The sequence below is a fragment of the Geospiza fortis genome, unplaced genomic scaffold (assembly GCF_000277835.1).
Source record: "Geospiza fortis unplaced genomic scaffold, GeoFor_1.0 scaffold732, whole genome shotgun sequence".
In the NCBI taxonomy this organism is placed as follows: Eukaryota; Metazoa; Chordata; class Aves; order Passeriformes; family Thraupidae; genus Geospiza; species Geospiza fortis.
The window spans coordinates 251537-272155 of record NW_005054477.1 but is presented as its reverse complement, the minus strand read 5'-3'; the positions used below and the strand labels follow the sequence as shown (position 1 = coordinate 272155).

The window sequence follows — 20619 nt, the reverse complement described above, 5'->3', positions numbered from 1 at the left end:
CTGAGTGAGTAAAAGGATTGAACTTCAGGTACCAAAAACCTTTTTACACTTCCTCTAGACTAGACTGAAGAAGTTGTGGGGTTCAGATTCTCAGTTCCACGCTGATGATTTATTGAAATTAAAGCGGCTAAAAGAATTTGCACCATACTATGGTAATGCAGCCCCAGCACTACCTCAGCTGCAAATTCTCCTGTGCTAAAGTCTTACTTGTAAAACAAGTCAAGAAATTATTAGATTGTCAATTACATTCAGAGTGTGAATTAAAGTCAAAGAGATCCAGTGTGTCTGGACAGGTATGGGAACTCAAAATTTTAATTCCAAATTCTATAGCAGCTGTAAGGGCAGAGGGCCTGTCTTGAAGAGGAGATAAAGTGTTAATTAGGTTTTCCAGAAAGGCACCCACTATATGAAGATCAATGTATCTGACTTACAAACCAAACATGCAGATTTATTTTTTAAGGGTTTTCTGATATTTATATATCGAGTTGATAGAAGGGCTTATGCAGAGAGAGATTAGCCTGAAAAAATAAATTACAAAGAAAATGTCTGCAACCAAAAGAATAAGAGCCAAATGCAGAAAGATTGAAAAACAAACAGTAAAGATATGTAACACTGATTAGGCTGTGTTATGCAGACTTTTCCCGGACAGTTACAAAAATAAAGTCCATCCATCTGTCAAAACATCTGCTCCGCGTATGAAAATTAAAACAGAATTTAGGTAGGTTTTATGAGTTTCCAGTAATTATCTCTCCTCCAGAATCCTGGAAGTTACGTCCTTCGATCTGGATTACTAATGCAGCAAAGAGTTTTTAATGACATCTTTTTAAGTTGAAAGATAAGTCCCTGTGACTAACTAATATCCAGATTTTTCTCCTTATTTTAAGAAAGTGGCTTCATTTTTTCAAACCAATAGTGATGTCCATACTGCTTCTCAGATATTGCAGCAAATGCAAATGGCCAGATTATGCAGGGCAATAAGTAGTAGGCTAAATGATCCTTTATAGTATTATTAGCTTCAACAGTTTTCTGCTGATTTAATCCAGATAAGCATCAGACTCAGTAATACATTCTTCCTTTATAAAATCTTCCCACATAGCCATGTGATTAAAATATTATAAGATTTTGTCTGAACTGGATGGACAAGAGGATTTAGAACTATCATCTAACAGTTGGACAAGCAAAATAAATACATGTTTTGTCTTAAATCAAAATGGATGGACAGCTTTCATATAAAGTCCCATGCATGAGGTTAATTATTATGTTTACTTTTTTCTTCCTTCTTCTGTCCCATTAGTTGAATTTTCAAGTGATGAGGTCAGGGATATCCATGGAGAATAAGTAATCCCTGATATTACTGCTGTCATTCAAATTTATCACACTGCTGAAAGATGTTCTGGACTTATCGGGAGCTTTTTAACTTCTCTCTTTTGCTGGTGGGCTACTGCTGACTGCCATCACTTCAGTCGGTACTGGCAGATATCTTCTTCAGCATGGAGCAGCATTGTTTCAAGGAAAATATTTCTGAAGTGTTAGTGCAATAAATATACGTGTGATTGCCATGTACACAGATGATGGATTCTCAGCTAGACCCAGGAAAGACTTCAACATGTCAGCAAGCATGGGCGAGGAGGCCTCTTCAGGGTGAGCTCTGCATCATGTGTGCTTTCACAGCTCCTCTTGTTTGGGTGCAAGATTTTGTAAAATGCAGGACCATTATTTTAAAATTATTGCTGTGTCCCTGTTTTTATTACAGTAACATTTGGAAAAATACTGGTCCAAGTGCACAGTTGGCTCAACCAGACCCAGAATAAGCAGCGAACAAAGCAAGTTATTGGAGTCCTGTTAAAAGGAAATGGTCTTTTAAAATTTGATTTTATTGGAGTAAGCTGGTTGGCAACAGCACTGCAAAGCTATTGTGGTAATGCTGGCAGGAACAGGAAAGTCCCCAAGCACTGGGAGCTGTGTGCAGGCCCTAATGGGTGGGGAAATCCTGCCTGGCACCTGTACTCCATGAGATAACCTTCCCGCTGAACCTGTATAGGCAGGTGCGTGATTTTAGAGTGGGGGAGGATGGCTGGCATGAAAATGTTTGCAAACTGTGATTTATGACTGTGTACCCCTTGCAGCTGGGATCAATACCATCATCTACATCCCCTTTTTGTCATTATTGCTCCCTGCAATTAGCAGGATCAAGGTTTTATAGTCCTACCCTCTGAAAAAGCTACTCTGCAGTGGTGAGTGAAGCAAGTTGAGCACTTGAAGTATTGGGGTCTCTGTTACAGAACAGGCTCTCTATTAACTTACTTCTGCATAGTTACATCCCCCATTTTTTAAAGCCTTACAGGCAGTGTCCATTTCATCACACATGGACACACACACACACAAATCCAATACAAACTAAGATTGTACCTAATTTTTCAAAGCTGACAGATCCCTGGATTCAGTGGCCCTTATGCAGGGTTGTGATCTACAGGACTTTATATGGTATTGTGATTTGGGGGATCTGACTCCTTTGAAGATGTCATAAATGACTCTACTCTTAGGCATGGCAACCACTGCCAGAATTGCACAGGAATCCATTGATTAGTTTCATACCTAGATTTTCCTCTGGCTGACAAGATATGCCCTGAGAAACTTCAGACTGATGAGGGCTGATAAGACATTTTTGGTTGCATAGTTCAGATGTACACTGTGTACAGATATATACTGTGCTCCCAGTTATCTTTCCAAGTAAGTTATGCCTGTTATCTGTCTGATTTTTTGATATGACAAGAGTTCTTGAGAATATTTAAAGTGTGTAATTTACTCAAGTCACAGGATGTCTGCATGAATATTTACCATTAAAGCATCAAGACAAGAAAAGAGAAGTGAAGAAAGCAGATGATTAAAAAAAGCCAGCCAAAAAAAAAAAATTAAGGCAGATATATCCTGATTCCTTCAAGCCACAAAACTGCAAGCCATATTAGCAAACAGTTGTACTGTCAGCACACTTGCACAGCAGATGGAAAGCTTCTCTGGTTCTGCCTTTGTGTTAGTGAGGGCAAAACACAAAATGTCTCCCTGCCTCTCTAACTACCCACCTGCAAATCTGGGTCACCACTGGTATTTGGTAATTTGGCCCAGGGTTTACCAGCAAAGCCAAGCATGGAGGTAGCTGAGCTGGGTGGGATATTCCCTAGGGTCCATCCTGAAAACAATCTTAATCCAGAAGCCATTAAAAGAAGTCATTAGAAGCCATGCTTTGTAGATGCCTCCCTTGACACATCAGACCTCTAAACCTTCGTCATTAGAACTAACCATTTGACCCAGTGATCTTTGGAAGTAAAATTTTTACAACTTTTTCTGCATTCAGTATGTTCAAACTACAAGACATGGATCAAGCCCTGAAATTTTTGCTCAGAAGATGCATATAATAAATTTTCCAGACCTGTGAACAGCTAGAGGGATGCCAAGAAAAGGCTTCAGCACAAAATACCTGATTTAATGACTATGTCATATTTTTTACATCTGGTTAATGCACAGTTAACAAGACAAACCAAAGTCTTCTGTGGATGCAGTCCAGCAAATAAGTGGGTTTTTGGGTTTTGCAGGCACAGAATGACTGTTGTACATGAAACCTGTCCATAAGTTCTAGCAAGCTTCCTTTATTTTGAATTGTTATGTTTTTCAGCAGTATGCACTTCCTACAGAACAAAATAAATTTATTTAAGGAACAGAAGAGTATTTTAGAAATAACTCAAAATATTGGGAAGCTTTGAGGTCAAGCAGAAGCCAGTTCTTTTCTGACCATAACTTTTAAAAATCCCTTTTGTTCCATAGAGTAAACTTGCCCCACAATATGAGCACAGCTTTATTAGCAAAGAAATGAACATTAATGTTGGGTTTCAGCTCAGGCAGTCTCACCAAGCCCAGCAGCAATTTAAGTTGCAACCACAGCCTAGATCTAAGGAGTCTCTCTCATCTATCTCTTCCATCTGGGTGGAGTAATCACCTGTCTCCTGCAGAAATCAGATTACACCCCTCCTTTCCGAATTGGATCAACACCTGCTAATTGGGTGGAGTATTTCAGACAAACAGGTTGCCAAGCCTGTTACAGGCACGTAAAGTACTGAGGTTCCAGATCAGTCAGCTTGCCTTTTTGTTTTTCTTTTTTTTTTTCTTCAGCACAGTATAGATATATTCTCTAATGACTTCCACTCACAGCCACCTCAGATAAGCACACTCCAAGCTTGTGTGTTGAAAGTGAAGGTAAAGCCATGAAGTGTTGAAATGAAGCAAAAGGCTGTGGCATCTCCAAGGGGCAGTTGCTTAGCAGTGTGTATGACTGTAAATAAATACTGTGTAAGCTACTCTAGGAGGTTACACATGTCTTACTGAGGGAAGCTGGAAATTTCTGTGGGGATATTAAACTGCTTTGACACCACAGAGTGAGGCTGAACCAGAGAAACTTAAGTGACAGAAGCTTAAAATTCCCACTCAGTAAAAACTTGGCACCCAAGTGAAATTGCTGAAATATGAATTTATTGAATGGTTTTGGTGGGTTTTTTGTTATCTTTTTGTTGGTTGGATTTTTTTCTCTGTCTATACATATATTTATGATGCATGTAGAGTAACCTAAAGCTTTTGGAAAATGTTAATCCGAAAGGAATTTCCTAAAGGAATAAGAGATTATTTGATTATTTAAAACAACAGAGATTCCACCATTCAGTCAGAAGCAGAATAAACAAACAAAAAAGTAAGAGGAAAAATAGCATATTATTTTCTAGGTTATTTTGAGAACTTTCCCTTTAGTTCTCTGAGTTACTACAAAAGAAAAAAGACAATACTTTAACTTGTGTGCAGCAGGGAGAAATTTAGTAGACCTATTTTTGGTATATGTAAGCAAGAGAACTACAGAAAAAAATTATGTTGTGGCCTAAATTAATAGTACTATAGTGACCACATCTTGAGTATAGAGGAACTGCGACGTGTTTTTTCAGAGCAAACCTTTCCTTAATTTTAAAATTAACTTTTATTGAAACAATAGATAATCAAAAAGAAAATAGACTTGAAGCAAATGTAAGAAAAAATAGCGACTGGCACCAAAGAAAAGGCTTTTCTTTAACTTCATGAGCTTCAGACTGAAGCCCTGAAACAAAACAGGGACAGAACATATCTATAATTTCTACCAGTCATCCAGTTAATGTGTTTTTCTGGAAAGAAATGTATGAAGAATAAATCTACTCTGTCCATCTTGGGGTGCAGTAAATCATAACATGGAATTACCCAACAACATTTTGAAATAGCAATAGCTGGAAACTCATCCATAAATAATTCTCAGACTTTGCCAAGGCCAAATGAGGGCTCATGAGGAACACATACTGATGGAAAATTAAACCCCATAACTTTGGGAAGATTTTTTTTCCTTAATTTCTCCTTTACTTTCCCTCTTCTAACTCTGTATTTTGAAAGCAACAAAGACAACATTTCTGCAAGACTGAATTAAATCTGCTGCATATTAAATTTCCTTCAGAAGCAAATTTCTACAGTCACACCTATAACAGAAAAATTAACTCAAAACTGGAAAATTAGCTTTCTCCTTGATCTATATCATTTTTTTCCCCATACTGAAAGATTTAAATGACTTCCCATGATACATAAATGGGTAAAATATGAAAATATGAACAACAGCCAACCTAATTCTTCCTCTGTACAAGGACACAAGTTATTACCTTACAGTAACTGATTTTCCTTGGTCAGTTCATAGAAAGAAATATATGCAAATGCCTAATGAACACAAGCTGTAGGATCAACATCTGAAATAAGCCATAAATGAGGCTTTATGCTGGTGTGTTGTGGGGGTCCAACCAAGAACTGGAGCTGGCACAACCAGAAGTTCCTGGGGGGGACAGGTCTGTTTGAGAGCTCCACAGGACTTTGAAAGATTCCAATGTCCTTGACTCCTTTTTTACCAAGCCCAGTTTACCTCTGAGTGAAGTGATTGAAGGTTTTGAGGGGTTTTTTCCCCCCATCTTTCTCTTTTGTATGTAGTCTATGCACAGCTGTGCACTGCTTACAAATGTCTCACTCTCTCATCTCCCAAATGGTAAGGAATGCTTTGGTAGGAAATTGTGTCCACATTAGAGAATCTTGTGTCCACAAGAAGAAGGGGTGAGCAGCCCTCAAGCTGAAAAACCCAGCATCTTAACTGGAACAGTTGTGTCCACAAGAAGAAGGGGTGAGCAGCCTAACTGGAACAGTTAGAGTAAGAAGGAATATGATCCAGCACTATTTATCTCACACATGTCACAAAAAAATACTTTTCTTCTTACAGTAGGTTGTGCTGAGAATATATTCTGTCCCCAAACTCATTTGAGACATGTTGGTTTGGATTTTTACTAATTTCCTCCCTCTTCTCAGGGGACATTGACCTTTCCCTTTTCCCCAGGCTGGAAGGGTATTCTGGGTCTTTAGGCTTTGGTAAAGAATTTTACTGCTGTGCTGGAGACAGGAAGCCAGAAAGGAAAAAGGGATGGCAATGAAGGTTGGTGGGAGAAAAGCTGCAGACTTGGCTGTAGATGTCCTCCAAAGGAAGAACCTTGACAGAAAGGAATGAACTTCTCTTTGGCACACCCAAAGGGCCAGAGGTAATTTGACTGGAAAAATTGTGCCTGTCAGATGAATTTAGAAACATGCTTTCTAGATCCAGCCAGCATTGTATATTCAATTTTGATTCCCTCTTCAGATCTTTGTTTACAATAACAGATGAAAAGAATTACTTTTACTTTCTGCCTCTATGTTCTTCTATATTCCCTAAGGCAACAACAGTAATAAAATGAGTTAAAGGGACTCGTGTTCAATTATAGCCAACTATGTTTTTTCCAAAATATCACCAGATATGGCTGAGGGACACTTGTTGAGTCACTTTTTACTTTGTGTGTTCTTTTGGGTTTTTTTCTTTCCAAATTAAATCATTGTACACTGATGGATACATAAGCCTAAAGATCAATCCTCTGCCTTCCTATATTTTAGGGAGGGGACAGAAAACTTTAAAGAAACTATAAACTACGATCACGTACGAACATTTTGGCTTTAAATATGACTGTAACAAATGAGATGGTGTATTAAATTACAGTCATGTGTTTGTATTTGCATGAACAATAAATTGAATAATCAAGTGCTAGCTACATTTTAATGCAAAGAGGCATGCACAGAATATGGCTATGTCATAAAATATGTGTAAAGAGCCTTAAAAGCTTTGTCACTGGAAATAAGTTTCTGATCAAAAGTGATTCCAAATTGCTGTCAAGAGAAGTATTAAGTATAAAAAAGTTAAGCACAGTTGGAATCAGGTGAGAGATAATAACTAGGTAAAATTTAATTCCAATTAAACAGCCCAGTAGATGCCTATCTCCTTTTATTATTATAATTCAGTCAGGGCTTACCCACATGCAAATGTGCTGGTACACTTCAGCTGTGTACATAGAAGTGTAACTCTTTCTGGACCTGGATGGAGTAACTCTGTATTCATGTGACAGAGCAGATGTAGAAACTTGCTGGTACCAAGGAAAAGTACTTGGCACTCTTTGTATCTGTTTGTAAATCAAAGTGCATTTCTCACCAGAAACATCCAGGGAGAAGCTGATACCTCACAATGTGTCTGTCATTGTGCAGCTTGTCCTATGTGACTTTGTTAAAGCACCTACTGAAATTTTATACATTTATACATGTCAAGGCCAGAAGGGACGGTTTCAACAATTTAATTTGACCTGGAATCTTTAAAAGTGGCCATATAAATTGGATAGTCAAATTGCACTTGAAAGTAACATCCTAAGGTGCCCTTCAGAAACACATTTTTTAAGCTTTCAGGTAATAGAAACCTATTGCACCTTTTAATAGGAATTACTCTGATTAATTGTGTAACTTGTGAACTACTGCTACAGCGCAAATCTAATGCAGAGATTTATTGACTAAACAGCCAAAGCAGCCAAAACTTTCAAAGCAATGACAAATTAACAGTTTAAGGACTAAATGAGGTTTCCAGTCAGGAACTTATCCTTGCTCTAAGCCTGCCTGCAAAACTAACTAGTGTTTCTGATAACTTTTGTAAACCACCAAGCTCTGCTTTGTTGGTTTATGATATCCCAGGAATGTCAAAATAGAATTGTAGCCACTTTTTTTTTTCTTTTTCTGTTAGTTACCTGTTATTTATCCCACATGTAATGCAGAGGTTGCCGTTTGTATTTGTAGGTGACTGTTGTATTTTTAAATGAAATACTGAGGCTCACCAGTGAGGAATATGACTAGCAGCATGACTGTTCTGTAAGTTCAGTATAAAAGCTGAGAATTATTCTGTAGAGACTTTGTCTTCTTTGATCATTACCAAGGTCTGGCCAGGAATCATGAGAAATATTCACAGGACTAACAGAAACCAGAATAGATCAAATAAGACACTGAGGTCCAGAATAGCAAGAAATCCTCACAGAATTACTCATTTAGTTGAATTACGTAAGCAAATATCCTATTTATTATTTATAGCCTTTAATTTTTCATGAACAAAGTTACTTTGGTGCTTGTGATACTCTATACTGAGGAAATGGAAATATATTGTAATATGAAGTACTTACACGGGTCAGTAATTATGATTTTATTGGAAAAAATCTATATTTTAGCAATTAACCTTTTTCAGAGAAGTCCTGCTTTAATAAGTATTGCATAGCTGGGGGGGAGTTTTTCAGCAACTCTTCTCAGCTTACTCATATGGAAAAAAATCCCAAGCACACTTTAAAAGTTTTATCTACCTAAACACTGAGTGAAGCTTAAGTAATTAACATATTCTAAGCCCTTTAAAAACAGAAATTAAAAGGACTGTTTAAGCAACAGAGGGGCAGCAGGAGAGCAGGAATAGGCCCCATTGGCTGCTCCCCTCAAATCCCGTGTGGACCTTCCTGAGCCATGAACCTGCTGTGCTGAGACTGGCATGACTGACAGCATCAGGATCAGGAATCCCTCTGAAGGAGTGAAAACAACGCTGAATTACCACTTCTAATTATGAGAGGAAGTCTCAGAGGTCATGGCTGAGGTTAGCAGTGGGGCAGGGCCGGGGCTGTGCTTGTGCTGCAGCTGCTGCAGCGCACCTGGCCCATTAGTGGGGGTTGCATTTTCAGCACTGACTTACCCTGGAGATCAATAATTAAAAGGAGGGTTTTTTTAGAAAAAGACCTCAATGCAGAAGTATAGGCTGTCATGCAGAAAGTTTTGAACCACCAGAAGTGAGGAGTATATAATATCTTAGAAGTGGTACATGCTGAAAGCAGTATTATATCGAGCCTGGTTTATATGTTGCTTTATTTGTCCTCTTTTTCTCCTGTTCCCTCTAATGAGAGTTTGTTGAGTTATTTTTATGGTCTTTGTATTTCACACTCCCAAGGTACTGACAATGGCTTTAAGAAATAAAAAAGAGAGGAAAAGTAAGATTTTTTAATTATCTATAATTAGAGTTAAGAAGTTGCATTGAATATGTTGCTTGTAATGCACTGTTTTTTGGCATGGTAGCTGTAAATATTTAAAGACAATGTTCTGATCACATCAAGATATGTATTCCCTCTTTATAGCCTCCTACATGTTTATTTTATTTCTCACCTACTCCTGTAGAGAACCCTAAAATTACCAAAAAAAAAAAAAAAAACCCAAAACCCTCCAAAAAACCAAAACCACCCCAAACAATCTTACAGGATCTACTGCCAGGGTCACACACTGCACTGCACAGTGGTGTGGGCTTCACCTAATCATGATCAGCAGGTGTAGCTCTCCTAGTATCACAGGAAGAAAAAGAATCAAAGTGAATAAAAGTTACAGTATAAGCAGTCCTCTCAAACTCACCACAGTCAGATAGGGACCTCTCAGCTTACTCCAGAATGTGTCTCTACAATTTTAAACAACTAAGCTGAATTAGAATCAGCTTAGTCAAATGTACAAAACATACTCTTTCTTACTATGGTGAGTTTCTATAAATAATTATTAAAAAAACCTAATGTACTTTCATGCTAGGTACTGAATCTCTCATTAGTTTTCTAGGTTTTTACTCCAGTCATGAAAAAAATCTACTTAATGTAATATCATAATACTTCACATGAGATGAAGCAGGAAGGTTAGGTAATTTGCTCATATATTTAACACTAGCCCCTTTTATTAACCTTGAATATTAGATATTCTAGGCTTCACCTTGCAAAGTACTGCCGAAAATTATTTGTGGACATGAGCATGGATTACTTTGAATGCATTATTTCTATGTAATGAGATAGCCTAGGTATCTGGCATTTCAGCTGTCCCATCACATATTTAGCTTAGCCCATATTTCTTAATTTTCACCCAATCTACCTCTACTGCTCCCAGATGGCATTTTCTGGAGACAACTGTCCTCTATGGCCTAGGTAAAGACTGATGAGACTATTTTTATTATGACCTAGGAAATTATTCAAATGGAGCTCTCCAGAGGCATATGGTTGGCATTATGAATATTTTACAGAATCATCTCTGAAAATCAGGCCAATAGCATATACACACGGGGCCAAGTTCCACTCTCACTTATACCTTGCCAACCACGATGATTTCCCACTTGGCTTTGCTATGCAAGTATTTGTTTGGCTTATTGCATGCATGTATTTTTTATCTGTTTTCCCCCCTTTTATTCAGCCCTATTTCCCACACTGTTCCTATAAAGAAGACAGCTACTGTCAGTGTGGAATGATTGCTATTTGGGGGCTGCTGACTATGTCTCTCTTACCTCATAAATACAGGGAATAGGATGCACACAGGAATGAGGGGAAATGTTCAGAAAATGATGCCTGGTGTAGCAGTGTCTTTCCTGACTTTCCTGAGGCACAAAAACTGATGCAGAATGTTTACACCACCTTGACCTCAATATTGCTATGAACTCCATGTAGGAAAGGGCTCTGGGGAACTCACTGGCTCCAGAGAGATGCTACAAAGAAAAAGCACTTCTTGGAACTCCCTCAGGACTGGGACCTGGAGCAGGGCAAAAATGGGTCAAAACACTATGTACCTTCTCATCAGGAGATGAGTATGCAAGAGCTAATATTTCTCATTCTGATATTTCTTCTTTCCTACTGATTTTTTTTCTCTTTGGTATATAAATTTTATTTCATCTGTATGATTTCCATTTATAAATTGAAACCCTTGGTAATAGAATAACCCTTCTTAATAACCCTTCTATATAGGAGGACTGAGAAAACTCAAGAGTGAAGTTATGATCAGATGTGTGACCTTAAAGAGTAGGAAAAATACTTTAAGAATTAACACAGTAGGACATAATAAAATATTTACAATGTTTTATAAAAGGAAAAAAAAATGCTAAAAAGATTTGTACTTACCACAATATCTTTTCCAGCCCACTTGCACTCATCCCTTCGGGAATGTGATACAGGCCAAACAATCTAAAGACACACAACAAAAATCACATTGTGTTATTTCATGCTTCAGCATTCACAAATTGCAGGCCAAATGCTTACAGAGTCTCTTTACCCAATTTATCTTCCTCCCCCACTCCACCACGTTCTTTTCCTTATTTCCTTTTTTTTCTTAAAATTTGACAACAAAGGAATGAAATATTGGGAGCAAACCCAGGAATAATAGGTGTCATAGTAAAAACAATCTTGAAGTCTGATTTGTGAATTTCAGCTGTGAATCTCCAGACATAATGATGAGAGGGTTGACTCTCCATTGACTGAGTGTTCTTTTAAATCTCACATAATGGAAATACAATCTCACATTAGAGTCCCAGCATCAGAAATAAAGTGTTTGCCTTTTCTATTAGAGTATATCTAATAGTTCACTCTTTTGCTGGTTCAGTTAATTAAATAACAAAAAAGGAGTCATGGTATTTGACAAGTATTGCACCATCAAAATAGAAATGTTTATGCTGTTTCTATAGAGCCACCCTAAAGCAACTAATCCTAAATCTAGTTTTTCTGTAGTGTTTGCTTAGCAGAAAATGGATCTCACCTAATACAAAAAAAATCCAGAGACCCTCACAGTCAATTATTCATGTTTTTGAAAAGCTTTTAGGAATTACATATAGAATAAAACATGATCTTCCCATAAAATGCCAGGCTATTCATTTGGGAGCCTCAGATAATGCAATATGAATGGCCTTAAGTCTGGATTACAGTCTTGGTGTTCAATATAGTTTGTTAATAGAAAGCAAATTGCAAAATATTAAAAAACAAAAAAAGATGGAATGTGGGTGATTGAAGGGGTCAAAGGAGATGTTGCAGATGATATTTGGAAATATAGTTTGCAACATTTTTTAAATTCAAAATTTTCTTAATGGAATCCAAACAGCAATCAAACACCATAAGTCTATAAAATAAGACTGAAAATTTTATGAGCACATTCTCTCTCAGAGGATTCCCACTACTTCCTGTTGCTATTCTCAGCTTAAAATGTGCAGATATGTGAAAACTTAAATTTACTAGGTTGAAAAACATTAACCAAACTTCTCAGATATCCCAAAAGGATCGGTTCAAGCTTAGTTCAAGTTTTGGGCAAAAATCTGAGTATTTTTCAAACCAGTCTATTTCAAGACAGATGTTCTTTCTCCTTAGTTTCACAGCAAAACTTTTTCCTCTAATTTGGTTTAAAAGACAGCTAAGCCAAACTGGTTCTAGTACATTGAAAAATTTGGCTTTTGAGTTTTGATGTTGCCATCAGCATTTAGACAGAAACCTGAGGAGTTTTCTTAGGTGGCAGAAGCAACAACTGGTGAAGTTTGAGCTCAAGTGCAGCACTGGCTCCATTTTAATTTTGATTGAAGTGTCTTACACGACTCCCCTATCTACAATAAACAGATCCCCAAACTCTTAAAGCTTTTTGCCTACTCTTAAATCTAAATTCTCTAAGTCTGTTGCTAACATACATTTCCATGTTACTGACAGCAGTTCTTTATTTAATCTATTAATATTTGTATACAAAGTCAAACAGCGTTCTAAAAGTATCTGAATATGTAAGTATGTAAAATACAATCACTCCCAATCTACAGAGCTGTTTTCTGCAGTGGAAACACCTTCTTTCTTTTAATTATTCCAGATGTTTTGCACATTAAGCAATTGACCCCTCAGAGAATTCAAATAAATAGCTAGTTTCCTTTATAGCTGCTCTAAAGAGAATAGAAAAGAAAATACTCAGTTTTCCTTTTATCCTCTTATCCTTAGAGAATACAAATGAATAGCCTGTCTTCCCTCTGAACAGAAAACACAAGGTATTTATTGCTATCATCTTAGGAAGCTAATAGTCAAACGGCCAAAAGGTCAGGAACACTAAGGAAAAAAAATAATCTCTGGGTATTGAAGCAATATATCTCTCATAAAAGGGTATTCTCTGGATTTTAAAATGTGCCATCAAAATACTTCATATAACAAATCAAACCTCCATCCCATTGTTTACCTTCTTGGCATTTTTTCTTACTAATAGAAAGGAAAACTTAATTTTTTATTTGGACTCCAACAGAAGAATGACACTAAATTGCTTGTCAGCTTTTAATTAGTCACCAACTTTCACTGGAAAAATACAATCTCCATCAAGAATGGCAATATTTTATGGACTTGTTCCTCTTTTATTAATACTGGAACTGTTTTGGTTCAAAAGCAGCAGAGCAGACTGCCTACAAGTGCTGAGTTAAGGAAGAAAAATCAACACTTGAACTCCAAATAGCTTCTTTTATCTGCAGACAAATACAGAGCAGTACAGTCTTTCTGTTTAAGCTGTCATAACAGATGCTTGGCTTTTTTAGCAGTTGCCATGAAAGTATGTCTTGTTTGGGAAATAGCTGGATTATTCACTTATCATTGACTTATTTTTTTGTAGTCTTATTTAAAAAATATTGTAGATTATATAGTCAAAGGTCACAGGCTCATTATAAATTTCTTTTCATAGAGTCAGCAAATATTTTTGTCGTAACAGTAGTCCTGACATCCAAACACTTACTATATAATTCCAACAGTGCACAACATAGCCTGAGCAATAACGAGTCTTTAACATTCAAAGCATATATTTACATTGTACAGAACATGAATGAATGTACCTTTTGATATTCCTTGATGTTAACCAGGTTGAAAGAAAATATGTGATCCTTTGCTCCAACGTAGAGCCGGCCACGTTCTTCGTCCAAGAGGAAAGTGTGGTAACTGGAGCTATTAGCTAGTCCATTGAAATTGATTACATTGTTGGATTCCAACATTTCTGTAAGATAAAGGTAAAGCTTCTGTTGTTAATATGGTCAAAGGAAATAGAGACTTTTATTTTGACTTGTACAGATATCATTTTAGGAATTTGTGCTCATGGTGTAGAAACAAGTGAAAGCATTATTTACCTGGGCCCCTGAATGTTTTTATTTCAAGCACCCAAACTGCTTTTGAGAGTCAGCTCTACAAAGAGGTCGAAACAACAGTGAAATCAATTAAAAACCTGTATGAGCTTTTAGGTGGTAAAATCCTATCCATGTAGCTCATCAACTGTTGGACAAAGTTCAATTTAGTTCAATCAATGAGATTTCCAAGGATAAACTTGGAGATAAGGGACTGATAACCACATCTAAACACAAAATCTATTTCCAGCAGAAAAAAAAAAACATTTTATGAGGATCTGTAAGTTATGAGAAAAGCGATAATGACTAGCTGATGAGATAAAATAACATGTAGCACCTATTCTTAAATGTATTATCTTCTGAGCTTTCTCACACTGGCAGCATGATGTTCCCTTTGCTTGGAACAACAATTTAACTAGAGAAAGTAACCTTGCTTCTCTTTAAACTCAAGAGTAATTTTCTAGTTCTGGTATTCTTCACAGAGACCTTCTATGGCTTTTCAGTTTTCAGTAAGATCACTCCCATTTTCCACAATTATACCAACTGAGAAGTGAGTAATCCCATACACTGATAGAAATCAAGGAGAAACTGCTGTTAAAAGTTTCTGCCTAATTTTCAACTCATTTTCCTTCTTTTTAACTCATTCTTTTGTATGAACAAGGAAGATGTTAGGTGGGGACTTTTCGGACCTAGGTAATAGTGACACTTACGATTTTACAGACTTTCACACCTGCAGCTTTGTAGCTCTGCAGATGTTAAACCTATTTTTGATGTTCACTTATACCAGGTGGATTTTGAAGCAGGTTGAAACTCTGCAAAAACATTAGTAGGTAACATACTCAAGGAAGACAAAACCTGTTAGTTGCATACCATTTAAGACAGTTTTTTAGCTTTAATACTCTTTGTATTTATTTGGAAAAGCTCTCACTGCCACCAAAAATAGTTAATTCATGTAGCGGTGTAGCAAAGCATCAGAGCAGACATCATATTTTGTTTCTTATTCTACACTTTTTGTCACTAAATATAACTATACATTTATATCACAAATTGTACTGCTCAAGACTGAAGCTTACTTTTTAAAAATTATTTTTCTTTTAAATGTAACAATCAAATTACCTCAAGCAGTCTTGTCAAAATAATTCTTATGGCTTCCTGCCAAGTTCTAGAATTTGACTCTATTGTCCTCCAGTTCACTTATTTGCATTTTGTAAGAGACTTTACTAATTCTCTTTACTCTGTAATGACTGATTCAGATGTTGAATGTCGACTCGCTGAATAGTGAGTGATGTAGATGATTGATTGCTTAACTTGTCTTAAAACTCTCTCTTGGCTAGAAATGCTCTGCTGTCATCTGTATCTGATCATTTTTCTTATAATACAGCTGTCAAAAACCTTTGTAATTTTTTCATCTTTGTTGGTTTGAACTCATATACGTATGATTCTGCCCTCTGTGACTGCAGCGTAAAGACAAGTATCTGCTGAAGCCGATGTTACACAAAGGTAAAACTGATAAAAATGAAAATGAGATCAGTTAGGCACACAGCTACTTGGCTTAAAAGAAGCCTGATATGATTTTGCTAATGTAGAGTTCTAAATATTCACATCTACAGATGGTGATTGATGGGGTTTTTTTTCTTTCTAATATTCATGAAAAATGTGAGATCATAGCATTGGAGTCTAAGGTTTATTATGGCCAAGAGTAAATTACATCATCATCCTCACTGTTCATAAGTCTCCACAGTAAAACTTAAAAGGACCAGGTGTGGCTGTGCAGGGAAATATATAATAGGTTTTTTTTTCTTTTAATTTTCTGTGACTCTCAGAGCATGCAACCCAAACACTGTCGGGTTTTTATGAACATGCAATTTAAAGTCAAACTAAAAGCTAAATTCCATTTCCTTCTCTAAGAATGGGACATTTCTTCTAGGTTTTAATTCAGTATGTGTCATATTGTAACATTACTGACTTTTTCAGATGACAACTGGATTTCCAGGGTCTGTTGCCCAAAAGATTAGGCCTAGAAATGCTCCAAGCAATGAATTTTAAATCACATGACATCAGGTTTCTCCCTGTCAGGGATCAGGTTGAAAATATAGGCTGAGGAGAAAAATGTCATTTGTGTGTTGATGATTCTCAATCACTACTTATTTAGGTAGGTTTGAGCTACATCAAAAGTAGGAGGAGAAATCCTAAATCATTTTTGCAGTTCCTCTGCTGATGATTCTAACTGATATGTATTCATTCAGTGATGAATGTGGCTTTACAAGCCACCCTGGAAAAGGGTGTTGAAGAGCAAAGCAATGGCATTTGCACAATCAATACAAATTAAGTACTCCACCTCCTCAAATTCATTAATTTCAGAGTGTTTACTATCCAGTGCCTTCAGTATCCAATGAGGGTCTATTGCTGAGAGGAAGAGCAAAAACAGGGCTCAATCCCAGAAGGGCACTGGCATCCATCAATTCTACTAAGAGTCTATCACTCATGCTGGCAAGGTTAGCGGATGATCAGTGATAACATAAACCAAGATTTACAACAAAGATTGCATTGTAATGACAAGAGGAAATGATGAATTCAATTAATCAATGAAATTAATACTGTCTACTAGCATAGTCTAAATATTTTCCCTATTTTTTTCTTATTACTAAATGTTGGCCTAGCCATGTTCTATGCAGACAGGTAATGGCTGCCTGTTCATAAAGTCTTTTTTTCCCTTTTTACTTCCTCTATGATCTGTGCAGTTATTTTTATTGCACAGATGTAACATTACTCCACCGTTTCTTCAGTAATTTCCCAGAGAATTTCTTCAGTAATTGCCCTGAGATAATTTTCTCATTTCCTTTTGACACATCCTCAGCTGTAGTCACACCTGTACTTTGAACAGGAATGAATGAGCCCTATACAACTAACCACTGCACACTACAACTAGCATTGTCTGTGAAATACTGTATGAGGTAGATTTGAAGTGGGGGGTGATACTTTGAAGGTAAAAGAGATGTCATTGCTTTTGTTACTGGTGCTTCATTCCCACATTTATTAAGTGTTGCAGGTGACCAAAACTAACAGTTTCAAATGCACCATATCTTAAAAATAATCACATTATAATGAATGTGATGATCACTGAAACCAGATGGAGATTGAATTTCTCAGGGTTTGTGGGCTAGATGCCCCTAATAACCACTTCAACTAGATTTAATTCACATTCCTGACTTACTTGCTCCATCTTAGTCTCCTTTCTCAGCCACTGTCCAAGCTTCAAGTATTTGACCTCTTTCAAAATGCTTTTCTGTAGACTCTGCATGGTCTTTTTTCTATTAACTGATGTGTCTGTTGATCCAGTCTGACTTGTGTCAGAAAATTCACTTTGCCAGAGAGAGTTGGCAAATTTACAGAAGAAAACCAGTCCCTAACTCTTGCCTTCATTTTAATACGTGGTTATTTAATTTGCTAATGGAATTGTAACTTAATAGTATATATACACACACAGAGGGCCAAATGCCTGCTGTGAAATCCATGGAGATATGCACGCACAAGGAATGTAGATTTGGTTTATTTTTATCACACTTCTTCATTAAAGAAGAAGCCAGAAAACCACAGCTATAGCTGAGATGAATACAGTCATGCAGATCCTGAAGTTTGGTTTATCCACGGTTGGTATTCCACTGTAAACCTTGTTTTGTGTCTGTGTTCCCTCAATGGAGTTTGTCAGGAGGAGAACATAACAAAAGAAAACCATCTTATTTTTCACTTATCTACTAGCAAGCAAACTATCTTTAATCTTTTTAGCAAGAGGGAGTTTGTCTGTGTAAAAACTTAGAAAATTTGTGCGCTTTGGCCTACATCCCTGTTATAGACTTCACAATGACACACACCAGCCAAGACTGTTTTCGTTGATAAGGGTCAAAAGGGCACATCAATTTCTCTGAAAACTACAGGGAAGGTTCCCTAGTCTCCTCAGCAGGATTCAAATCTGGTCCTGTCCTATTCCTGGTGACTGCAGAGCGACTGGATCATGCAGGGAGTGCTGCTCGTCACAACACACTCCTGAAGCCAACGAGTGGGCTGCTGGTTGCACAAAACTCTCGACCTGCATTCCTCTGCCAGCAGCGATAAGATCTCGCTGGAGATCTCCCAGCAGTAGGTAAAAGATGAGTCAATGCCATTATGCCATCAAACAGGGATTTTGCTGAACTGTGAGCAGTGCCTCCCACAACGTCATGCTAGAACATTTCCTTCTTCTCTCGCCAGGCTTCTACTTTGGCTACAGAGGATCAGGTGGCCACATGTTTGCACATGCATTTCTTGCTTACACAGATGCATACTGTGCCTGTTCTGTATATCAGCATGTGTATCTTTCAAAATAATCCCAGGTGTAAATTAGTCATTACTCTTTGAGTAGTTATTTGCTGAATTCTTAGATACATACAAGGAAAGGAGTGGGTATTTTAACTTCCAACCTCTTCTGTAGCTTCCCCATTTCATTGCTGTGAGTGCAGATAGTGACTTTTGTCCCAGCCAAGCAGTTATGGAAAAGGCAGGGATTGGCAGGAAATCAAGAGAGCTTCCTGCAAGGCATGAGCCAGCAGAACTATGTGGCAAAACCAGCAACATAAGCATGGAAAATGCACAGTACTTGTTGGGAGCCCAGTCCCCACCTGGACGAGACAATGGCTGTCATACAGTGACACTTCAGTGGAGTATTTCCATATATAATGGAAAACACCAGTCTGAAATCAGGTGAGTTTGACCTCACGCCTGGTTTAATGCTTAGTAAAATGGCCAATAGCCTGGAGGATAACAACTCCTTTCCCCCCACTCAGGATTTAACTACTTGATGCCACAATTATTTTCTTTCATTGACACCTCAGACATCACTGGGACCTTAGGATCTAGCCCTTAGTGAGGAGAATGGTTGAGTCAACCACCCTAATTAAAAATAACTTGCTAACAGTTTGTGGTACAATTCAAACTTCTATGAAACAAAACAAGGAAAACTAATTTACCCTTTTTTTTTTCTTTTTAGCATTTCACCTGAGGAGGAAAAAATAATTGCAGAAACATTTGGTTTGTGACATCTTTTAGTTTAACTGGTCAGATTATATGTCTTCCATTTATATTCAAACTGTTCCAGTATTTCCAAACTATTTTTACCAGAAAGTCTTTAATTTCATATTAGGAGCAGAAGAATAGAGACATACAAATTATCGACACGTTCCCCCCCAGAAAAAACCCCAATAACTCATGCTTTCAGATAATTTTAGAATTATGCTGCTTGGAAATACCAGAAAGTGATATCTCAAATGAAACAAAAAACAGGCTTATGAAGTGTATGAGATCACATAGTGCAGTAAGTGATTTATCCATTTTTAGAAATGTAACATGAAAACTTGTAATCAGCACCTTTGGGTTTTTGCTACACTAGAGTCACAGAAACTTGAAACTACACAGCGTTTGTTGTTGATGGCAATTCAGTGTTATTGTAATTTGAATGAGATAAATCACTGGGAGAAAAGGGAGGGTTATCTTATCAGTAATCAAAATACAATTGGAACAGATCCCCTCACAGCTGTTCAATCAGTCCTAGCTTTCATCCTCTTCATCTACCTTATCATAACAGTTGCCAATCACCTGGTTTCACTGAACTCTACTAAAAAGAGAAAAAAAAAACCAGTACCATATTTATTTTTGAGCAAAACTTCTGCTTCTGAGAGAACACATAGTCCAGAAACACAGTTCAGGGAATTATTTCAACTTATCAATTAGAGGTAGCTAGGACAAGAGATACAGTTTTCTGTGCAATCGTGATGTAAACCAAGGATTTTAAATGAAACACTCCTGCCTACCTTTCACTGCAGCAAAGAAAACTTGGGGGCCAGGAGTATAGTTTGATTAAAACCAGATACCTGGAAGAAGGAATGTTACACCCATGTTTTGTTTCAGTTGCACCAGTATAAGCATGGAATCCTTTGACTTCACAATACTGATGCATATGTTTTTTATACTGTAAAACTGAGAGAAGATTTTAGCTCATTAATGTCAGCACTATTTAGCTACATGACAGCCCTTAAAGTGTTTTTGGTTTGAGTAATTGAAGGGGTCACATGATATTTCAAAGACATAAAACATTTAGATTTTTAAAACCAACCTGTTTTCCCTTTATTATTTGTATTATTTGTCCTTTTGGTCTCTGAAAGTGAATCCAGATTATCCCTATGGCTCCGCTATTTTCTTATAAAACATGAGAAATATTAACCTTT

The 20619-nt window shown here is 37.1% G+C and overlaps 1 protein-coding gene across 1 annotated transcript in view; it reads right to left on the bottom strand.

The window, feature by feature from the left end:
- Positions 1-20619, bottom strand: part of SEMA3A (semaphorin 3A) — a 165050-nt gene that overhangs the window by 103804 nt on the left and 40627 nt on the right. Inside the window, exons 2-3 of the mRNA XM_014310026.2 lie at positions 14081-14238; positions 11373-11435 (exon numbers count right to left, since the gene is read on the bottom strand). Coding sequence (XP_014165501.1) covers positions 11373-11435; positions 14081-14236 — 219 coding nt within the window. The 5' untranslated portion in view covers positions 14237-14238. The remainder of the gene's footprint in view (positions 1-11372; positions 11436-14080; positions 14239-20619) is intronic.